Source organism: Schistocerca americana, chromosome 7, assembly GCF_021461395.2.
Source record: "Schistocerca americana isolate TAMUIC-IGC-003095 chromosome 7, iqSchAmer2.1, whole genome shotgun sequence".
In the NCBI taxonomy this organism is placed as follows: Eukaryota; Metazoa; Arthropoda; class Insecta; order Orthoptera; family Acrididae; genus Schistocerca; species Schistocerca americana.
In genome coordinates, this window is record NC_060125.1 from 597290335 (window position 1) to 597310604 (window position 20270).

General features: G+C 40.9%; 1 protein-coding gene across 1 annotated transcript in view; it reads left to right on the forward strand.

Annotated features, from left to right (window-relative positions):
• Nucleotides 1-20270, forward strand: part of LOC124622053 (transient-receptor-potential-like protein) — a 225935-nt gene that overhangs the window by 135329 nt on the left and 70336 nt on the right. Inside the window, exons 13-15 of the mRNA XM_047147617.1 lie at nt 6824-7019; nt 7103-7270; nt 13380-13605. Coding sequence (XP_047003573.1) covers nt 6824-7019; nt 7103-7270; nt 13380-13605 — 590 coding nt within the window. The remainder of the gene's footprint in view (nt 1-6823; nt 7020-7102; nt 7271-13379; nt 13606-20270) is intronic.

Sequence of the window (20270 nt, forward strand, 5' to 3'; positions counted from 1 at the left end):
TGTAAGTAAATGCATTTTCCAAACAAAATCTGAAGAATGCTTTCATCTGTCTCAAAGACTAATTTTCTCATAAATATTTGACATACCTTGAGTTAAATGGGACATTAATGCTCTGCCTGACATTTAAAAGCTATGTAGACACACATTTTTTTATGAGAAACAGATTGCTGGATTTATAACTAACTTGTTGCTACATCTCTAAGTAGCCTGCTAGTTAAATACTTATTAAATAAAAATTTGTTATTTATCACAGTGAGGGAACCTATCTTCATTATAGGCCCAGCTATTCAAAGCAAGAAGATTACCAGCACAAAACCACATCAGGAATGCTGAATGACACTGCAAGCAGTGTAAAAAAAATTCTTTACTTTCGTATAGCCTGCAAACAGGAAGAATGTTCTGACTATTGCAGTGGCATAGCAGACTCAATGAGCAACATAATGAGAGCAACAAACAAAATTACTGTACATAATTAACTCCCATCTCTTTTCAGTTCAAACATTTTTGGGAAAATATATATCTTATAAGAGAATATTAAACTGGTTTTTTTAACAATAAATTTTTAATAATCAGTGAGTTTGGTTTCTGTAGATGATTCTCTAAAGAGGAAACAATTTATGATCTCATAAACTAGGTTCTGGCAGAATTAAACAAGAAACAAAGTACCTGTTGACGTTTTATGTGACCTTGCCAAGTTTTATGGAATTAAAGGCACATCCCTTGAATAGTTGAAGTTGTACTTCAACACTAGAAAACAGGGGGTCAAATTAACAAATGATACTATGGGATATTCAGTAGGAAAGGTAACTTTGTCATAAATAAATGCACAGGTAATAATTTATAAGATTTATTCACACTAGCACTAGGTACACTTGCAGAGAGAGATAAACAAGCTATGTATGAAAGGTCTTCATTGTCAATGATAAGTTTGCTTATTTGATGCAGCCAATACCAATGAATTCAGTTTGTGATGCCACCACATCAGCCCCCCTTTTTTTGAAACTTGGTGCCCCCTTACATTGGGAAGTGGCACTTGACTTGTCTGCCAGTTTTTGTGGAAACAGCCAGTGCAGGTATGGGCAACTCCTGTTCTGCAGGTGTTGCTTCAGTGTCATTCAATGCCAGGGTTTGAGCAAAACTGTCCATATAAGTGTCAGTCTGAACATTGGAGTGCAATGTTGTGGGTTGCATAAGGATTGCACACTCACAGGTGAACACAGTTCTGAGTTAAGTGAAAATGTAATGTTTTATTTAAACTATATAAATTTTAGAAATGTTAACGGAGTTTAACCACTAATATAAAAAGTTAGCAGCTTTCATATTGGCTTTACATTTCCTTAATCGAAACTTTATAGTTCAATTATATTATTAACAGTAATACACCTCTTTTTGGCTTCAATTAATAAGAATAAGGGTATTTTATTTACCAATCTTCCAGGTCGAAACTGACTGCAATATTTCGCTTCTTATTCTATTTAAGGTTGATTGATTATATCAATACTTTTTGAATGCAACCAAAATGTTATAGTTAACTACAACCCTTTATTCTGCTCATTGTAAGGCTCCTTGATTTCATTCATGGTATAGTCCTCCTAATAGGACTAGAATAAAAAATATTGTTGATACTGTTCAGATTATAACGTCTGAGGTTTTGAAAATAATTACAATTTGAAGAATTAGTGCAATTTCTACATCAAAAATTAAAAAAATTACTGCGATTAGGAAAAATCGTAGGGAGAATCGTATTTGTGCTGATCTTTTTGGATCAAAACCACATTCAAATGGGGATCTTTTTTCTCGATCATTGATTAATTTCTTTGATAGTGTTGTTGCAAGGATTATAACAATTATTGGAATAATAAATCTAATAAAAACTCTTGTAGATAGAATTAGGATTGTTTTTCTTGATTTATATCAAGCTTTCTGATTGGAAGTCAAGTACTATTTATACTAGAAAAACAACTATCTACCGCATCAATAAATAGAGATGTATAAGAATAGTCATACTATGTCTACAAAGTGTCAGTATCATGCTGCTGCTTCAAATCCAAAGTGGTGTCTTGGTGAGAATTGATTTATTGAGTGTCGAAGTAGACATGTTGTTAAGAAGATTGTTCCAATAATTTCGTGGAGACCATGGAACCCTGTTGCAACAAAGAATGTTGATCCATAAACTGCGTCTGCAATAGTGAAAGGTGCTTTTCAATATTCACACTTGTCTCCTATATGCCATTCTTGCCAATTTTAAAATGTTGGCTTTCTCCTGAGGTTATCCTGCAAGGCCCAGAGGGCAAAACAAAACATTGGTGTAATTCTTTACCCCTGAGCCACACTTAGGAAGTTTTCTGCAGATATTTGTGCACAAACACTCTTAAATTTCCATGTATGACAGGGTTGGTACTTGGAAGACTGGCTGTTCCTCGTTCTGGTGCTGAATTGTTGCACAAACTTTGTACTTAACACAGGGACAGCCGGCCATAAAGAAGCTGGCATGATTTGCCATAAATTAATTGTGAAGTAGAGCATTTTGTGTGTTCCTTCACTGTCATTCTCAATCTAAGCAGGACCAGAGGCAGTGCTTCGGATTATAATGAGCAGCTACACATTAGGACAGTTTCAAGCATGTGGTATAAATGCTCTACCATCCCACTGCTGGCAAGCTAGCATGTAGTGCAGAGGTGGTTGCAGGTGGAAAGGTAATTTTGTCATAAATAAATGCACAGGTAATAATTAATAACATTTATTCACACTAGCACTAGGTACACTTGCAGAGAGAGATAAACAAGCTGTGCAGCTGCACAGTAGTAGAAGTTCCTGGAAAAGTAGGCTTTCACATTGTCTCCCTCAGTCTGCAGCAGTGGTTTGTAGAACACCAAACATGGAGAACCACAAGTGCACCAGTGCTCTCACAACCGACTCAGAAGCTATGTCAGGGCCTGTGGTGATTTTTGCCCACCTGGTAAAATGACTGATGACTGTAACTAAACAGTGATGTCCCAAAGAATACATTAGAGGGGCCACAATGTCCACATGTATATGCGAAAATCTTGCTGATGGCACTGGAATGTGGACAATTGGCACAATGGTGTGCCTGCTGTTCTTCTTATGCTGGCATACCAAGCATGCATGTGCCCAAGTGTGATAGTCTTTTTGTATTCCAGGCCACATAACTTTGTTGGAGACTACTTTGGCTGGGGCTCGGATTCCTGGGTGGGCTAGATTATGCTGTGCACTGAAAACTTCAAGGTGAAATTGTTATAGCATGCAACACTGCTTCTCTGTTGCTACATTATACCAAATTCCATCAGGCACATTAGGAGCTGACACACATCTGAGTGCCAATGCTTTGGCACAGTTTCATGAGAGACAATATGAGACAAGTTTGTTTCAGCATGCTATATGGCACAAATCAGTTGTGACCTGTTTAATATACTCATCCTGCCAGCACTGATGCAGTGAGCTGTCTCTGTCTTGCTGAAAGAGAGCTGCTAGCAACTTGTGCTCCATAAAGATTGCAAGTGTCTCCCTCCGACAGATGGCTGGAAATGCTTGGTAGCTAAGAGCAATTTGCAGCCAATAGCACTCCATTTTTGCCGCTGTTGTGTCAAGTTTCCAGAAAAGAATGTGAGTGACTGCCATTTTCCATTACCTTTTGTTGAAGAGCTGCACTCACTGCTGTTTGGCTATTATCAACCATAAGCATCATAGGGTGTCCCAGCATTGTTGCCTGTGGCAGATGTTTCTTTAGGTCATGGAAAGCTGCTTCAACCTCTTGAATCCACTGTATTTTATAATTTCCTGTACTATATTTATGGGTGAGTAATGCTGCGAGGGGCTCCTGGGCACAGCTAGATTAGACAAGTGGCATCTATAACAATTCAGCATACCGAGGTTGTAACAATCCAGCATACTGAGGTTTTGGGAGGGGGCATCTGTTGTACTGGTTTGATCCACTCTGTCAATAGTGACAAGCCTGTCCCACAGACAAGTATCCCAGTAATTTAACTTCAGCTTTCCCTCTTATGCAGTTTTTTATGTTAATGATTATGCCATATTCTTGTACGCAACAGAAAAGTTGCCGCAGATGTTCAACATGCTCTTCTACTGAAGTGGAGCATATTAAAATGTCATCCATACAGCAGAATCTGCACAGTAATTCATGTAGCACCTCATCAATAAACTGCTGCCAAGTTTGGGCAGTGTTTCTAAGCCCATATAACATAAAGAAGTATTGAAACAAGGTGAATGGAGCGATCACTGCTGCTGTTTGATATCAGTTGGAGTTGGGAGAATTTGAGAAAACACCTCGTTGCATTTTATAACACTGAATATTTTGGACTGGTAATGGTGCAATTAAAAACAACCATGTCGGGTACAGGGTAGCAGTCTGCAATTGCAAGGGAATTAAGTTCTCTATAGTCTCCATGAATTACCCTTTTAATGGGCCATGTGGAATGGGGAGCCCCAAGGACTATCAGAGCTAGTCAGAACACCTACTCTCAGAATTCAATCAATCTCTGATTGCTCCAAGATATACAAATGTGTAGTGTGTCTTGTATGCTTTGATGTCATGTAATGTGTACAATTTTATAGCAAGTTCCATAAGATCAGATGACAGCAGCATTAAGACTGTTGAAACCAGTCATCTTGGAACAATAAGAGAGTCTACACTGCTATCACTGCATATGCAATTTGTTCATTTTGAACTGGGGAAACTTTCTATGACAAAATTCTCTTGGTTTCCTTTCCATATCAGATTTAAATGCTTAGTCAAGCTTTTTACAACTTCCTCTACGGTCATAATTTTGAGCTGACTTCTGTAAGACACACTGTGGTGGTACTGTACATGTGAAAGGGTGGTCACATCATGCGAATTCCAAGGTATTTGCAAGGAGATATGTTAACAAATTTCCTTTTGGCTTTTGTCTTGGAATCTTAAGCCATCATTTAATGACTTTACCAACAAGAGTAGCTGGTATCATCAAAGACTCAGCCTTCATTCTATAAAGAATATTGTGTTTGTGATATTTTTTCTGGGATTAATCTTAACCCAGGGTTAATTTCTCACTGCCATTGGCATAAAATATTTTCAAAACACATGCTGAATGGCAAACTATGACCTTGTATTACTCCTCTTTTATTCTTAGTGGTATTTTTCTCTCTAGTCCCATTTTTCTATAAATTCTCACTTAACATAATTTGTAAAACCTGACAGAGTTTATACATATTTCTATATTTTTTCTCTTTTTTTCTACAAATAATATCAGCCATTCAACTTCCACTTCTGGATAAGACAGCCTCTAGATTTTTCCACGCATTATGGCCTTTGTCCCTGTTGTGCTTATGTTTTTTAATGTTATCTACACACCTTCCATTACACTGTCATCTGGGTCTTTTCTTGGCTCCTGTAATTCTACAAAGATCTCCCCTGATCTACCTATCAACAACTGACCTCACTACATGTCACACACACCACCATTTGCTTTTCATTATCGCCATGATTTTGTCTTCCACCCCATTCTGTTCCCTTATCTATTTGTTTCCTTCTCTCTCCTACTAATACCTAAAATTCATCTTATTACTCTGGTACTGTAATTCCTACATCTGCTTATCTTAAACCAGTTTTAATCCTTTAAAAGTAGTGTCATTAACACTGCAAAATGATTGTTAATCACTGATATGCATAACATAAATGAAATGGCTGAGAAGTACTCTATAATTATCTTCATCAGTCTCAGTTTCCTTTTTATATGATATAATTACTTCCATTATTTGCCATTCATGAAGAACATTCCTGTTTCTACTATTCAAGCACTACGAATTATCATGTAAAATGATCCATGGAATATGAAATGAACTAACTAAATGTAGCATTCTTAATTAATAGTTTTCTGTATATGATTTGTTCTATATTATTATTTCAACTAGATTAATCTTTGTTTGTTCTTCCTTTCTTTTAATTTCTCTTAGACTATAATTTTCCCTCCCATACTGTGCATAAATAATTAGTTTAGTCTCCAATAGTTGTGTACAAGCTGTGTTTGCCAGTTCCATATTACTTTCTGTTGTCTTCTTCCTCTTCAGTCTAAAGTTATGGCTAGTGCTTGATATCAGCTTTCGTATATGCTGTGTGTAGGTACTGTATTCCTTTATTGCTACATGAGTTGTTGCACAACTTTGTATAATGCAATTTCTTGTCTCCTGGTAATATCATTCATGATAACTGATAGTAGGCTTTCCCAAGTTTCTTGAAATGCTCTATATCCTGTTTTCTTCAGAGTGGTTTCACAAACTGACAAAATACAGTTCCCCCCCCCCCCCCCCTTGAGACTTTGTTACAATTTTTCAAGGAAAATACTAAAATCCAATTTTCTTCATTCTGACATTTTTAATTAATGCTTTTTGCTCCAAGGTATATATTGTTCCACTCAGTTTTTGCCACTTTCTGTTTCTTGTCTCCATATACAATGTGGCAATCGTTATTGATACTGATCTTCAACACTAACTTCTCATAACAATACTTCTTGTCTCCAGTTGGCACACAAGAGCCATTTTCACTATAATCAAGTAGTAATAATAATTTATACCACTTCTATGATGTACTCTTATGTTTCATAGTAGTTAGTTCAGATTCAGACATAGATACACCACACATACTTCATTAATGTTTATAATTACTGTCTATACAGATTTTCTTTACACATACATTAAACACAATTTTACACAGAAATTAACAGAAGAAAAACAAGTGCAAATTTTATGTCCATTTAACATTCAGTATTATTTATTTCACCAAAGAACTAAAATTAACATATTTTTGCAGCTTATTTGAATCGTCACAGTCACTCTTCTGGGCCAGCTTTGGCATGATTGGACTGGACAGCTTCGAACTAACAGGAATCAAAACATATACTCGATTCTGGGGACTACTAATGTTTGGTTCATACTCGGTGATCAATGTGATTGTCTTACTGAACCTCCTCATAGCTATGATGTCCAATTCATATGCTATGATAGATGTGAGTACCCATTTTCTGTTTTTGTCGGATCAAATTAACTGTCAGAAAAATAACACAAATAGTGACTATTTATTATTTTGCAGGAGCACTCTGACACGGAATGGAAATTTGCCCGTACTCGGCTCTGGATGAGCTATTTTGAAGAAAGTGCTACACTACCACCACCATTCAATATACTACCCACACCAAAACTCATTTTTAAGTTAATTGGGCTGCGCAAAAAGGACAAGCTTCGTAGAATGTCATCAAAGGTAAGGTAAATTTAAAATTCCACAATTCACATCCAAAAAAAATACAGTGTCAATCATGGTATACTAATACATTATGTGTTTGTGACAATTTTGTTATATGTGTTTAGTATTATTACATGAAGAGAAAGCCTTAATCATCCCATATGCATGCAATATCAGTTACACATGATTGATAAGTGTGGTAATTCTTACATATTGGAGCTCCAGAAGTCAACACTGTTCAGTGCGGGAAACTCAGTATGTTCATGAATACATGTGCTAACATGTCTCAGCAGCAATCAGTGATGAGGACAATATGGCTTTCATGCTAATGCAACTGTCTAGAATTAGGTACAGAAAATGCAAAGCAAATAAAGCAGTGGCAAAAAATTGGACTGATATCTTGGGGCAGCAGAACTGAGTCTGTGTCACCTGCCTGATTTATGTTTACAAAGGTTCTGTTAATCAGTTCAGCTGATTGACAGTATGGTTCCTTCAACAAGATTTCAGGCACTTTCTAGTCCTATCTTTGGAAAAATAATGGCTCTGTCATCTTATACATGGTATTCCAGAAGAAAAGGTCAATGTTCAGGGCACATGACAGTTACAATCATTTGAAGCAAAAATCATTACATGGGCATATACCCTGTTCTGATGGTTTCTGTGATAGAACACATTTAAGTTACATTGTTATTTATTTTCTGTTTTATTCAATATACCATCATGTTTATACATTTACAACTGTTTCTAACACAATCACCTCTACACGTAATCATACATGTCACATTACATAAATGTTTGAATATCTGACAGTCAACTTCAATGCATTTGTGCACTCTTTGCAAAACATGTTGTGTGATTGAGTGCCTCTGCACATTCCTTAACGAGGGCAGCAGCGTCCATGATGCAACCAACCATTACATCTAGCATACTTACCTCTCACTTGTAGACCTCAGACTACATCCAACTCCATAAACAAAAATCTGATGGTATAAGATCTGGCAACCTGGTAGTCCGTTGCATGTGCTAGACAAGTTAGGATAGGGATCTACAGACTTGCTAGTACCGTGGACCGCAAAGCCCCCACTGCGATGGGGTAGGGGTGGGGGGAGGGGGTGTACAAGTAGTTTACATCATTTGTTGGGAATGAGGGAAACATTCCACGTCAGAAAAAACATATATAAAAAAACAAAGATGATGTGACTTACCGAACGAAAGTGCTGGCAGGTCGATAGGAACACAAACAAACACAAACATACACACAAAATTCAAGCTTTCGCAACAAACTGTTGCCTCATCAGGAAAGAGGGAAGGAGAGGGAAAGACGAAAGGATGTGGGTTTTAAGTGGGAGGGTAAGGAGTCATTCCAATCCCGGGAGCGGAAAGACTTACCTTGGGGGAAAAAAGGACGGGTATACACTCGCACACACACATATCCATCCACACATATACAGACACAAGCAGACATACTTAAAGCTTGTGTCTGTATATGTGTGGATGGATATGTGTGTGTGTGCGAGTGTATACCCGTCCTTTTTTCCCCCAAGGTAAGTCTTTCCGCTCCCGGGATTGGTATGACTCCTTACCCTCTCCCTTAAAACTCACATCCTTTCGTCTTTCCCTCTCCTTCCCTTCCTTCCTTTGTTGCGAAAGCTTGAATTTTGTGTGTATGTTTGTGTTTGTGTGTGTATGTTTGTGTTTGTGTGTGTATGTTTGTGTTTGTTTGTGTGTCTATCGACCTGCCAGCGCTTTCGTTCGGTAAGTCACATCATCTTTGTTTTTAGATATAAAAACAAAGATGATGTGACTTACCAAACGAAAGTGCTGCCAGGTCGATAGACACACAAACAAACGCAAACATACACATGAAATTCAAGCTTTCACAACAAACTGTTGCTTCATCAGGAAAGAGGGAAAGACAAAAGGATGTGGGTTTTAAGGGAGAGGGTAAGGAGTCATTCCAATCCTGGAAGCGGAAAGACTTACCTTGGGGAAAAAAAGGACAGGTATACACTCGCACACACACACACACACACATATCCATCTGCACATACACAGACACAAGCAGACATTTTCTGTTTTTATATATATATATATATATATAGCGCTGGCAGGTCGATAGACACACAAACAAACACAAACATACACACAAAATTCAAGCTTTCGCAACAAACTGTTGCCTCATCAGGAAAGAGGGAAGGAGAGGGGAAGACGAAAGGAAGTGGGTTTTAAGGGAGAGGGTAAGGAGTCATTCCAATCCCGGGAGCGGAAAGACTTACCTTAGGGGGAAAAAAGGACAGGTATACACTCGCACACACGCACATATCCATCCACACATACAGACACAAGCAGACACGGGGTTAGGGATTTTCTCTGCCTCGAGATGACTGGGTGTTGTGTGTCTTTCATCATCATTTCATCCTCATTTAGTCGCAAGTCGCTGTAGTGGCGTTAAAGAACTTGGGGAGCGGCAGCCAAACCGCCCCGCATGGGGTCTCCCGGCCACCAATGCCATACGCTCATTTTTTTCTGACTTCGGGTCTTTGATGGTCAGTGGAAGTGCAGAGTATAAGTTGCTTTTGAAAGCATTTAAAAAATTTTGTTAGACAGATCTAGGGACTCATAATATGTATGCAAATGCTTGAGTACATAGGCAAAATACCTGCACTAGATTTTGTGAACTCTTAATTACAATGTGAAGTTGAAGACTCATAAATCCTTGCATGATGTTGTGGAATTCCAATATTTTTCTTAGTTTTTAAACAGTCGTGTGATTATCTCATGGAAAGACACAAACAAAAAATTTAAATTATAGAACTGCAACTATAAGTGCTGAACTACTGATAATACACAAAGCCTATCATTGTCTTGTTGCACTCCTAACTCATACAAATGTGTAAAATAAATGTTTTGTTTAGTTAAGTATAGCCACACCGTGTCAAGGACTATTACTTTGCACCACTCATATCATGCGCACTATTTAACTAATTTCCTGGACATGTCAGGAGAGAAACTGGGCAATGTAACAGGTGTGTGGCTGAGATCTGAATGCAAATGATGCTAATGAAATTTGAAGCCAGTCACACATTTTATTTAGCCCATTCATTACACTATTCATTACACAGTTATAAGGTTGTACAGTGACCTACATGGGTATCTATCTTGAGGGTTATATATTTTGCTAGTGCCTATGTTGGTTACCCAATGGAAATAGCTGTAGAACTTCAAGGTACATCCTTGTTCATTTTTGGTAGAGCATATAAACAATATGGCACTGGTGCCTCCGATTTAAAATGCTTCACAATGCCTTGTGGCAATTTAAGTTGTATCATTTAGAACTGTCACTATCTGCTCTGTGATGTCAGTTTTGGACAAGTTTTGGTGATGAGAGTTCATACCCTTGACAAGAACCGAATATGCTCATCCACCTATCTCTGTAAGACAGAAGACTCAACCGGAAACATAAACTGGCACTGACTGAGCACATATTAATGGAAGAGTAAGCATATGATTTCATGAAGATGTTCATTATCTGTCCAGGAAGTGGTTTCTGGACAGTAGGAAATTGAAATAAACGTGACACCAAATATCATTAACCATGATAGGGGTTTTGATTTCAGAGCAGCTTCCAACCTAATCATATGGGAGTAACAACAGGCAGAATTGGGACAACTAGTGCAAGGTGACAGCCACATAGACACAAGACTGGAAGGTAGTTAAATGCTTGCGGAGCAGCTATTATGAGGATTTTAAATGTCTACCACTGATAATGGCTATATATGGAGATAGACTGCAAGACAGAGGCACTTCCCAAAAGACGGAAGGGGAGTAATACACTTTCTGAAATTGTCATGTACACTGCAAAATGATGTGGCGAGAAATCTATGAAGATTCTATTTGCATTTGTACACTGCCAGTGCCTTAATGTCCATACTCTTGATTCTCTCATTGACAAAATTTCAGTCCTTTCCAATATTTGTGCACTTCTGAATACAATAAATCCCTAAAATGTTCAGAGTTATCCATTTTGTCAGGATAGACATTATACGAAAGCGGTATTTCTCACTTAATGATGCTACTGTTATTAATTGGAATAGTTCTGCTTACTAAAACTCTTGCTGTTTCCGAGCCCTCTGCTAGTGACCTTTTTCAAACTTCGACATTTATATTCCCCCATTCATTACTAATCTGTTTAAAAACTTTGGAAAAACACCTCCAGCAAGTAGCACCCTATGAAGTATCTATTTTTAACACTCTGATTCACAAATAGAAAATTAATTCAATTTATTAACTCATTTTTCTATCTATACTCATGCTCATAAATTAAGGATACTGCTGATACATGGTGAAACAGCGCTTAGGTGGGTGGTTTGTGGGTTTAAATCACCTCGGGGTATGACCGTTTGACCACACGGTGCATTTGACCTCTGGCCGTCGCACGGTGGTGCTGGCAACAGTCCACATATTCAGAGGTGTGTTGGTGCATGTCAGAGTACAGAGCAGTGAGTAAGTGTGCAGACGTTTTCAGAGGTGCTCATGGTGACTGTGTGTTGAAAATGGCTCAAAGAACACATATTTATGATGTTATGAGGGGTAGAATACTAGAGCAACTGGAGGCTGGTCAAACACAGCAGGTCGTAGCACGGGCCCTCCATGAGCCACAAAGTGTAATCTCAAAATTATGGCAACGATTCCAGCAGGAAACGTGTCCAGGCACTACAGTACGGTATGTCCACAGTGTGCAACACCACAAGAAAACCGATATCTCACCGTCAGTGCTTTCAGACGGCCACAGAGTACTGCAGATAGCCTTGCTCGGGACCCTACTGCAGCCACTGGAACAGTTGTCTCCATACACACAGTCTACAGACGACTGAACAGACATGGTTTATTCACCCGGAGACCTGCAAGGTGCATTCCACTGACCCCTGATCACAAGAGAGCCCATAAAACTTGGTGTCAAGAACACAGTACATGGTCATTGGAACAGTGGTTCCACGTTCACGGACGAGTCCAGGTATAGTCTGAACAGCGATACTTGCTGGGTTTTCAACTGGCATGAACCAGGAACCAGATACCAACTCCTTAATGTCCTTGAAAGGGAGCTGTATGGAGGTCATAGTTTGAGGTGTGGGGTTGGACTATGATTGGTGCATGTACACCCCTACATGTCTTTGACAGAGGAACTGTAACAGGTCAGGTGTGTCGAGATGTAATTTTGCACCAGTATGTCCGCCTTTTCGGGGGTGCGGTGTGTCCCACCTTCCTCCTGATGGATGATAACACACAGCCCCACCGAGCTGCCATCGTGGAGGAGTACCTTGAGACAGAAGATATCAGGCGAAAGAGTGGTCTGCCTGTTCTCCAGACCTAAACCCCATCGAGCACGTCTGGGATGCTCTCGGTCGACGTATAACTGCACGTCTTCAAACCCCTACAACACTTCAGGAGCTCTGACAGGCACTGGTGCAAGAATGGGAGGCTACACCCCAGCAGCTGCTTGAACACCTGATCCAGAGTATGCCAACCCGTTGTGTGGCCTGTGTATGTGTGCATGGTGATCATATCCTATATTGATGTCAGGGCACATGCACAGGAAACAGTGGCATTTTGTAGCACATGTGTTTCGGGACAGTTTTCTCAAACTTATCAGATCTGTGTTGTGTGTGTTCCCTATTTGCCTATGCTATTAGTGCCAGTTTTGTGCAGTGTCACATTGTGTGGCACCACATGCTGCAATTATCCTTAATTTATGAGCATGAGTGTACATTGTCTGACAACACACTAAATTACTGTTATGGATAAATACAGCTTTAATCTTAATTCTGTTGTTCTCTAAATGTGTGTACAAATTCTGTACTGATGCATGTCCTGAATTACACTAGCATACTCCTAACTGCAAATGGGAGTGAAACACCCAATCATACTTCAGGATATGTGCTAGCCTGTGCACATAATATGAATATAAATGTGACATGCTGATAACAAACAGAATGAAAAAAAAATCAACTCAAGCAATAAACACACTATCATTATACTGCATATAACAGGAACATCAGCATTATCAATATGAGTGACAATAACATTACCATGGTGTTTCAGTTGTCTTCATATGCTATTTACATTTCAGCGCAAGGAACGAAAAGAGAAGGAACGTGATTACCGCTACACAGCTGTAATGCGATCACTTGTTTGGAGATATGTGTCTGCTATGCACAGGCATGCTGAAGAAAATCCTGTCACAGAGGATGATATTAATGAAGTTAAAGGAGAAATTTCTGCAATGAAATGCCAGATGCTTGAAGTCTTCCGAAAGAATGGAATGGATGTCACTAGCGCTGACACAAGAGAGAAAGGTAAAGTATCATTATGTAAACATTTTTACTTGCATATGTTTGTACAATTGCTCTACAGGAGAAAAATGGTAAAACTAAATTCTCATCTGAAAATTTGGTCAGAGAGCTTACACAGAGCATCCCTCCTAAGAGTCATCAGGCATACCACTGTGGCTTGCACTGATTGTTACCGCCATGCAGCAAGGCTGCTCAGACCCTTCTGGAGTATTGGTTGATCTGCAGGTTTTACTGTCCCCATTACTACATATCGATAAAACAAACATCGCACTAGACTAATTTGGGGGCTCTCCATCAAATAGTCACGTAAGATTTTGTTTTAAAAATAATTTTGTTTGTAATGGGAAACAAAATGGTACTTTATGTTGAAAGTAGACTTTGCATGAAATATGTAATGAGCAATACCTGTTTGGGCTGACACCAGGTAAACACTGAATAACAAAACTGCAAATATCTAGCAAAACACCAAAGAAAATGCACCTGACGATCCTTAGGAGGGACATCATGTGTACATGAGTTTTCCATGGTTATGATGATTATAACCTCCAGGGACAATGGAAAAGTGCAAGTTTATCCATTTGAGAAAAGAAACTTTTGTCTGTAAACATTGTGAGGTGAATAGTGGAGGGCACTTCCCATTAATTATTTCCTGTTGTAAGATAAGTCATCCAGTGGAATACAAGAGGCTATAAATTGCTTCTTGCAGGATTCAATGAATTACTCCATTATGACTATGGTTACAACATTGTAGGCACATATTATGAGGGACAGGGAGTTCCACTACTGCACTAGAGATGGTTTGATGTTTGTGAATGTATGTGGTTTCAATATTGAATACATGTGTTTGCAATATGACAAACCATTGTCTCACTTCAAGCATCATCCTCATAAATACGAGGGTCAGTCAAAAAGTAATGCCTCCTATTTTTTTTTCTACGTTTAATTGTCAGGAAATTTAAATGCAATTACATAGGTTGAAAACCACAACATTGAGGATCATTTTGTCATTTTTCAATGTAATCTCCGCCCATCTCTACAGTTTTGGTCCATCTTTGAACAAGGGCATGTATCCCAGCACGGTAAAAATCACAGCTCTGCTTCCTAAGCCATTGACGCACGGATGTTTTGACGGCCTCCTCATCTTCAAAATGAATCCCACGATGAGCTTCTTTTAGTGGCCCGAACAGATGGAAGTCTGATGGTGCCAGGTCAGGGCTGTATGGGGGATGAGGCAAAACTTCCCATCCAATTTTGACAATCTCGTCAGAGGTGTGACGACTGGTGTGTGGTCTTGCATTGTCATGCAAAAGAAGAACATCTGCCATTGATTTTGTTGGGCGAACTCGCTGAAGACGTGCTTTAAGTTTGTTGAGGGTTGTGACGTATTGAACAGAATTTATTGTGCATCCCTGCTCCAAAAAATCAACCAGAATCACACCCTCTGTATCCCAGAAAACTGTTGCCATAACTTTCCCTGCCGATCGCACAGTTTTGAATTTTTTCTTCCTCGGCGAGCTTGTGTGACGCCACTCCATTGACTGCCTCTTTGATTCGGGTTCAAAAAAATGCACCCATGTTTCGTCCCCGGTCACAATTTTTTTCAGAAACTCATCTCCCTCCAAACGGAAGCGCTGCAAGTGTTGGGAGGCTATTGTTTTCCTTGCCTCTTTATTCTGATCGGTTAACATTCTTGGAACCCACCGTGCACAAACTTTTGAGTACCCCAATTGTTTAATAATCGTGATCACACTGCCTTTACTAAGAGAAATAATGCGACACACTTCATCTGCAGTCACCCGACGGTCACCACGAATGATGTCATCAACTTGCTGAATGTTGTGTGGAGTCACTGCACTCACCGGCCTGCCGCTCCGCTTTTCGTCAGTCAACGGTGTTTGCCCTTCAGCTTCCTTACAACGACGAACCCATCGTCTAACAGTGCTGACATCCACTGTCACAACACCATACACCTTCTTCAGTCTTTCATGAATGCGTATGGGCGTTCCACCTTCTGCATTCAAGAATTCAATCACACAACGCTGTCTCAAACGAACATCGATGTCGGCCATCTTACAAACTTCTGCTGTGCTGCCACCTGTTGACACAGAAAGTTACTACTGCAGTGGATTGCAGAAGAAGGTTTGAGGAATGGCGCCAAATTCAAATTTTTCACTTAACTTAATTTCTTTAAGTAGAAAAAAAATGGGAGGCATTACTTTTTGACCGACCCTCGTACTTGCATCTGATGTTTCCTGAAAGGTTGATAAGAATAATATGTCATGTTTGTGACCAGCTCTTCCAAATGATCTGCCTCCACTAGATTTTCTCATGTACAGGTATATGAAATATCTTAAGTTTGAGACACTTTTCAAGACTGAAGAGCATTTCTTTGCACAAATTCTTGCTGCTTATGACATTGTTCAAGGAACAGAACTATGAGCAATGATTTCATGATGGCTTAGAAGCTGGGGGACTTCACATTGAACAAATATTATGAATATATCACGGTGTGGGAGATGAGCTGATAAATAAAATTACTACAAAATTGTATCTACTCAACTTTCATCAAATCAGTAGTAGAAAAATATGAAAATTTCATATTTTCTCTAATGACTTTTGACTCATTCATTTTTAGATCAGGGTTTCCTAACTAAAATTTATACATTTGAACTTTTCAGTAATCTCTCGAAGCTTGCATTGTCCTCTCAGAAACACCTTGGATATGAATAAGATAGCATGCAGATGTTTATTCAATAAAATATTTGAAACCATATGTTAGGACACCATGGATGGAAGCTGTTATGCCTCTGATGGTGCTGAAAATCTCAATGTCGCTGTGTCTTCCAATACACAACATCTGACCTGTTTGTCCTTACTTGGGGTGTGTGGCAGTCACTGGTAAGTTTACATATCTTTGGGCATAAGGCAAATGTGGGACCTGGTCACACACTTGCCTCTTACACCTTAGTAATAGGAACATATCAGAGTCATCACAGGGCGCCTCACATGTTTGGACACTGTCTAATGACCCTGTCCGGTCAAGACAAGAGCAGAGGTTGGTTATATTGGCCGTTGTGAGCTCCAACATTAGTGGGGCTACGGAGACCATGAGGAAAATAGCAGGCACACCGGAGAAAGGAGGTCCATGTGCACTCAGTAGGTTTGCTGGGAGGCACCGTTTGAGATGTGGAGGCTCTGCTGGTAGCTACTGAACACAATGCACAGTATGCATCCAGCTGCAAATCATAGCTCATGATGGCACAAATGATGACATCTGCATGGATTCTGAAGTAATCCTCTGTTCCTTTAGACAGCTAGTTTGACTGGTAAAAGCAGCTATCATCACACTTGTGGTGTAACTATGGCTCATTATTTACAGCGTATGGCTCGTTATTTACAGCATTGTACCCAGAATTGTAGTGAAACTCTGGGTTGGAGCCAAGTGGGAGGTTTGATCAAAAGGCTCAGACAATTCTGCAACAATCTCAGATGCAAACTTCTTGATCTTCATTATCGGATGGATAATTGTAAGGTCAGGTATGGACTACACAAACAAAGGTACTATTTAGGTAGCTGAAAGTGTGTGGTGTGCACATGGTGATTTTTACGTTAGAGGAAGCCCTCTTTAGGGTCAATACTGAATTGTCTGACAAAAAGAAGGTGGATCTGCCACATTACTCTCAGAGAAGAACTTTCATCACTGTACATCATAAACAGAAAATATTACTGTGATATTATAAGGCGCAATCAAAAAACTTCCCTTCAAAGACTGTACAGTCCAGAATTGGTATGCCAATCAAGTAAAATCGCTGTGAGCATTGAGGCAATCATTCCACCAATGTAACAAGTTGAAGGTACCCATTTGGTGAAATACCATGTCCTACTGGAGAAGAAATCTGTAACAGCCTGCTGCACATTCTCATTCGACAGTAATCATTGACCCTTCAATGCCTCTTTTAAGGTATTGAAGGCATGACAGTTGCATGGGTAGAAATCAGCATAATAGGGTGGGTGCTCGAGTGCCTCCCACTTGAGTAATCAAAGAATAGGGTGAGCATCGCCTTTTCAACAGATGGCTGGTTCTTGAACTTCTTGGGATGGAATAGCCTAAAAAACAGGAAGTTTCCCAGATAGCATTTAACAATGGAAGTTTATTTTGACAAGAAATGAAAACAGAAAACACAAAAAACAAGAAAATAGATTATCCTTGAAAAGAACATAACATATCATCCTGATCTAGAAGAAGAATTATTACTCTCTGAATAAGATCCACAAAGGTGCAATAGAAAGCAGACAGTCTGCCAATATAGGTTAATCAGCAAGGTCAAAACTGATCATGGTCACAATCGATGGTTGCACTGGCATAGTCCTGGCCCTTGTGCGCAGTATAGGAGACTCATCAATGTCACTCGGATTCATGGTCGTTTCAGATTCACCTTCAGAATCTGCATCAGACTGTGAACAGCTGCAGGCAGCAATCTTAATAGGCCACCCAGTGCATAGGTACCAGGAAGTGGCTGGGGTCACATGGCTTCACAGATACGAGATAGTGTCAGCTGTGTCCAATGATTGCAGTGACCTCGTTGCTGCAGTGGAAGCCACACTGCTGTGGAACTGCATTGGCTGCAGGTGTCTGGCAGGGCAGCAACCCACAGGGCAATGCTATGTGGCGTGTGCTGCGTCATTGGGCACCAGCCATACACTGCACTCCTCATCCTTTCAGGCAGAGATAGCAAAACTATACTGATGAGTATATGGTGGCCTTGGCAGAGGTGATGTACACAGACACGACACTCCTCCTCCTTTTGGAGGACACAGCACAGGCAGCTGAGAGAAATGGAATGGAGAAAAGGAGTGCTGGCAAAGAGAAGACGCAGGACAGAGGAGATAGCCGGAGCCACAACTAGGGCCGGATGCAGCAGTGCATCATTGAGATGAGGGCACATGATGCGCCTTGAAAGTGCCTGTTGGGAAGAAATCCCAGGGCATGAGAGAAAGCAGATGTCCAAGGGCAGGAGTAGAGAGCTGAGGATCAGCAATGGGCACAGGGCATGGAGGCAGGCTGGCAGTGGGCTTGGAAGGTCGTGCCAGGGCCAGCAGCGAGTGTACTGGGCGCACTGTAGCAGGTGCTTGGAGCAGGGCGACAAGGAGTGCAGCAACAAGCAGACAAAGGGTGTCCAGGAGGAGGCCTGGAAAAACAAAAGACCTGCACAGCTACCATCAAGAGGTGCCATTGAAGGTGGCAATATAGGCCTGGCCAAGCTTTGTGGCTAAACTTCCACAAGTGATGTACAGAGGATCCAGGGAAATCTGCAAGGCAGCACAGAGAACCCCAAGGAAGGATGTTCAAGGGGCAGCGATGGCTACTGTCATGGCAGCGATAGTACTGCAAGTGCAAGAATTATAGGTGCTGTGTCACGTGGAGGTGCCACATTGGAGCAGGGCCACAAGGAGTGCAGCAACAAAGCAGACAAAGGGTGTCCAGCAGGAGGCCTGGAAAAACAAAAGACCTGCACAGCTACCATCAAGAGGTGCCGCTGAAGGTGGCAATACAGGCCTGGCCAAGCTTTGTGGCTAAACTTCCACAAGTGATGTACAGAGGATCCAGGGAAATCTGCAAGGCAGCACAGAGAGCCCCAAGGAAGGATGTTCAAGGGGCAGCGATGGCTACTGTCATGGCAGCGAGAGTACTGCAAGTGCATGAATTATAGGTGCTGTGTCACATGGAGGTGCCACATTGCACAAGGGCAACACATCAGGTGAGGGCACTGCATCGGACAGCAGTGCCATGTTGGATGGAGGTGCCATGTCAGGCAACCAGGCCACATCAGGTGTAGGTGCCGCATCAGGAAGTGCTGTAGCGGGCAGAGGAGCCACAGTCGGGAGCAAGAATAGGAATGCTGTGGTTGGAGGTGCAAAGTCAGGAGGAAATGGAGCAGCAGACACTGGAGCTGTGGACACAAGAGATGCGGATGCCGGGGCTGTAGGGTCCATGGCACCATGCCACAGACTGCTGTAGCAGACGATTCTGAGGGGGTAGCACAGGATGCGAGAATGTGAGAGGCCAAGTGGGCAGAGGTCGGGCCGTGGGGCCTGAGGAGGGCAGGAGAGCAGCACTGGAGAGCACAATTCCAAATGAGAGGTCCAGTGCAGCCAGGAAGACAGCCAAAAGTCCAAGGCCATGTCAAAAATCAGAAGTGGGGTTAGTGGTGTGGCAATACGTGGCAGGTGCGCAAGGCAGTCTGTGCCAGGAGATCATCGGAATGGGCGAGGCACCGTCGGAGGAGCTCTGAGGTGTGCAGGAATGCCGATCACGAAGCAGAAGCCTTGATGTCCCAGATGTAGCATGCAGGAGCTTCTCCCCCATGCAGCATGGGAGCAAATGACCAATTCCCTAGTTCAAATGAAGCAACTGCTGACCCTGCAACTGGACAAGTTGCAGAAGCTGAAGTTCTGGTGCAGAAAAAGCCATGGGGAAAGAGCAACTGACAGAATGCCATCCAACTCGTGGATGCACACAAATGCACAGAGAAAAGGGCTATCTGGTTGAACACAGAAAGAAGGAACAAAGCTCTGAGGACGCAAGTGGCATGAAAAATTTATCCTCATTGCTGACTAAATTATTTCATGATGAAATGGTACACACAAAAAATAAGAAAGTGTCCAGG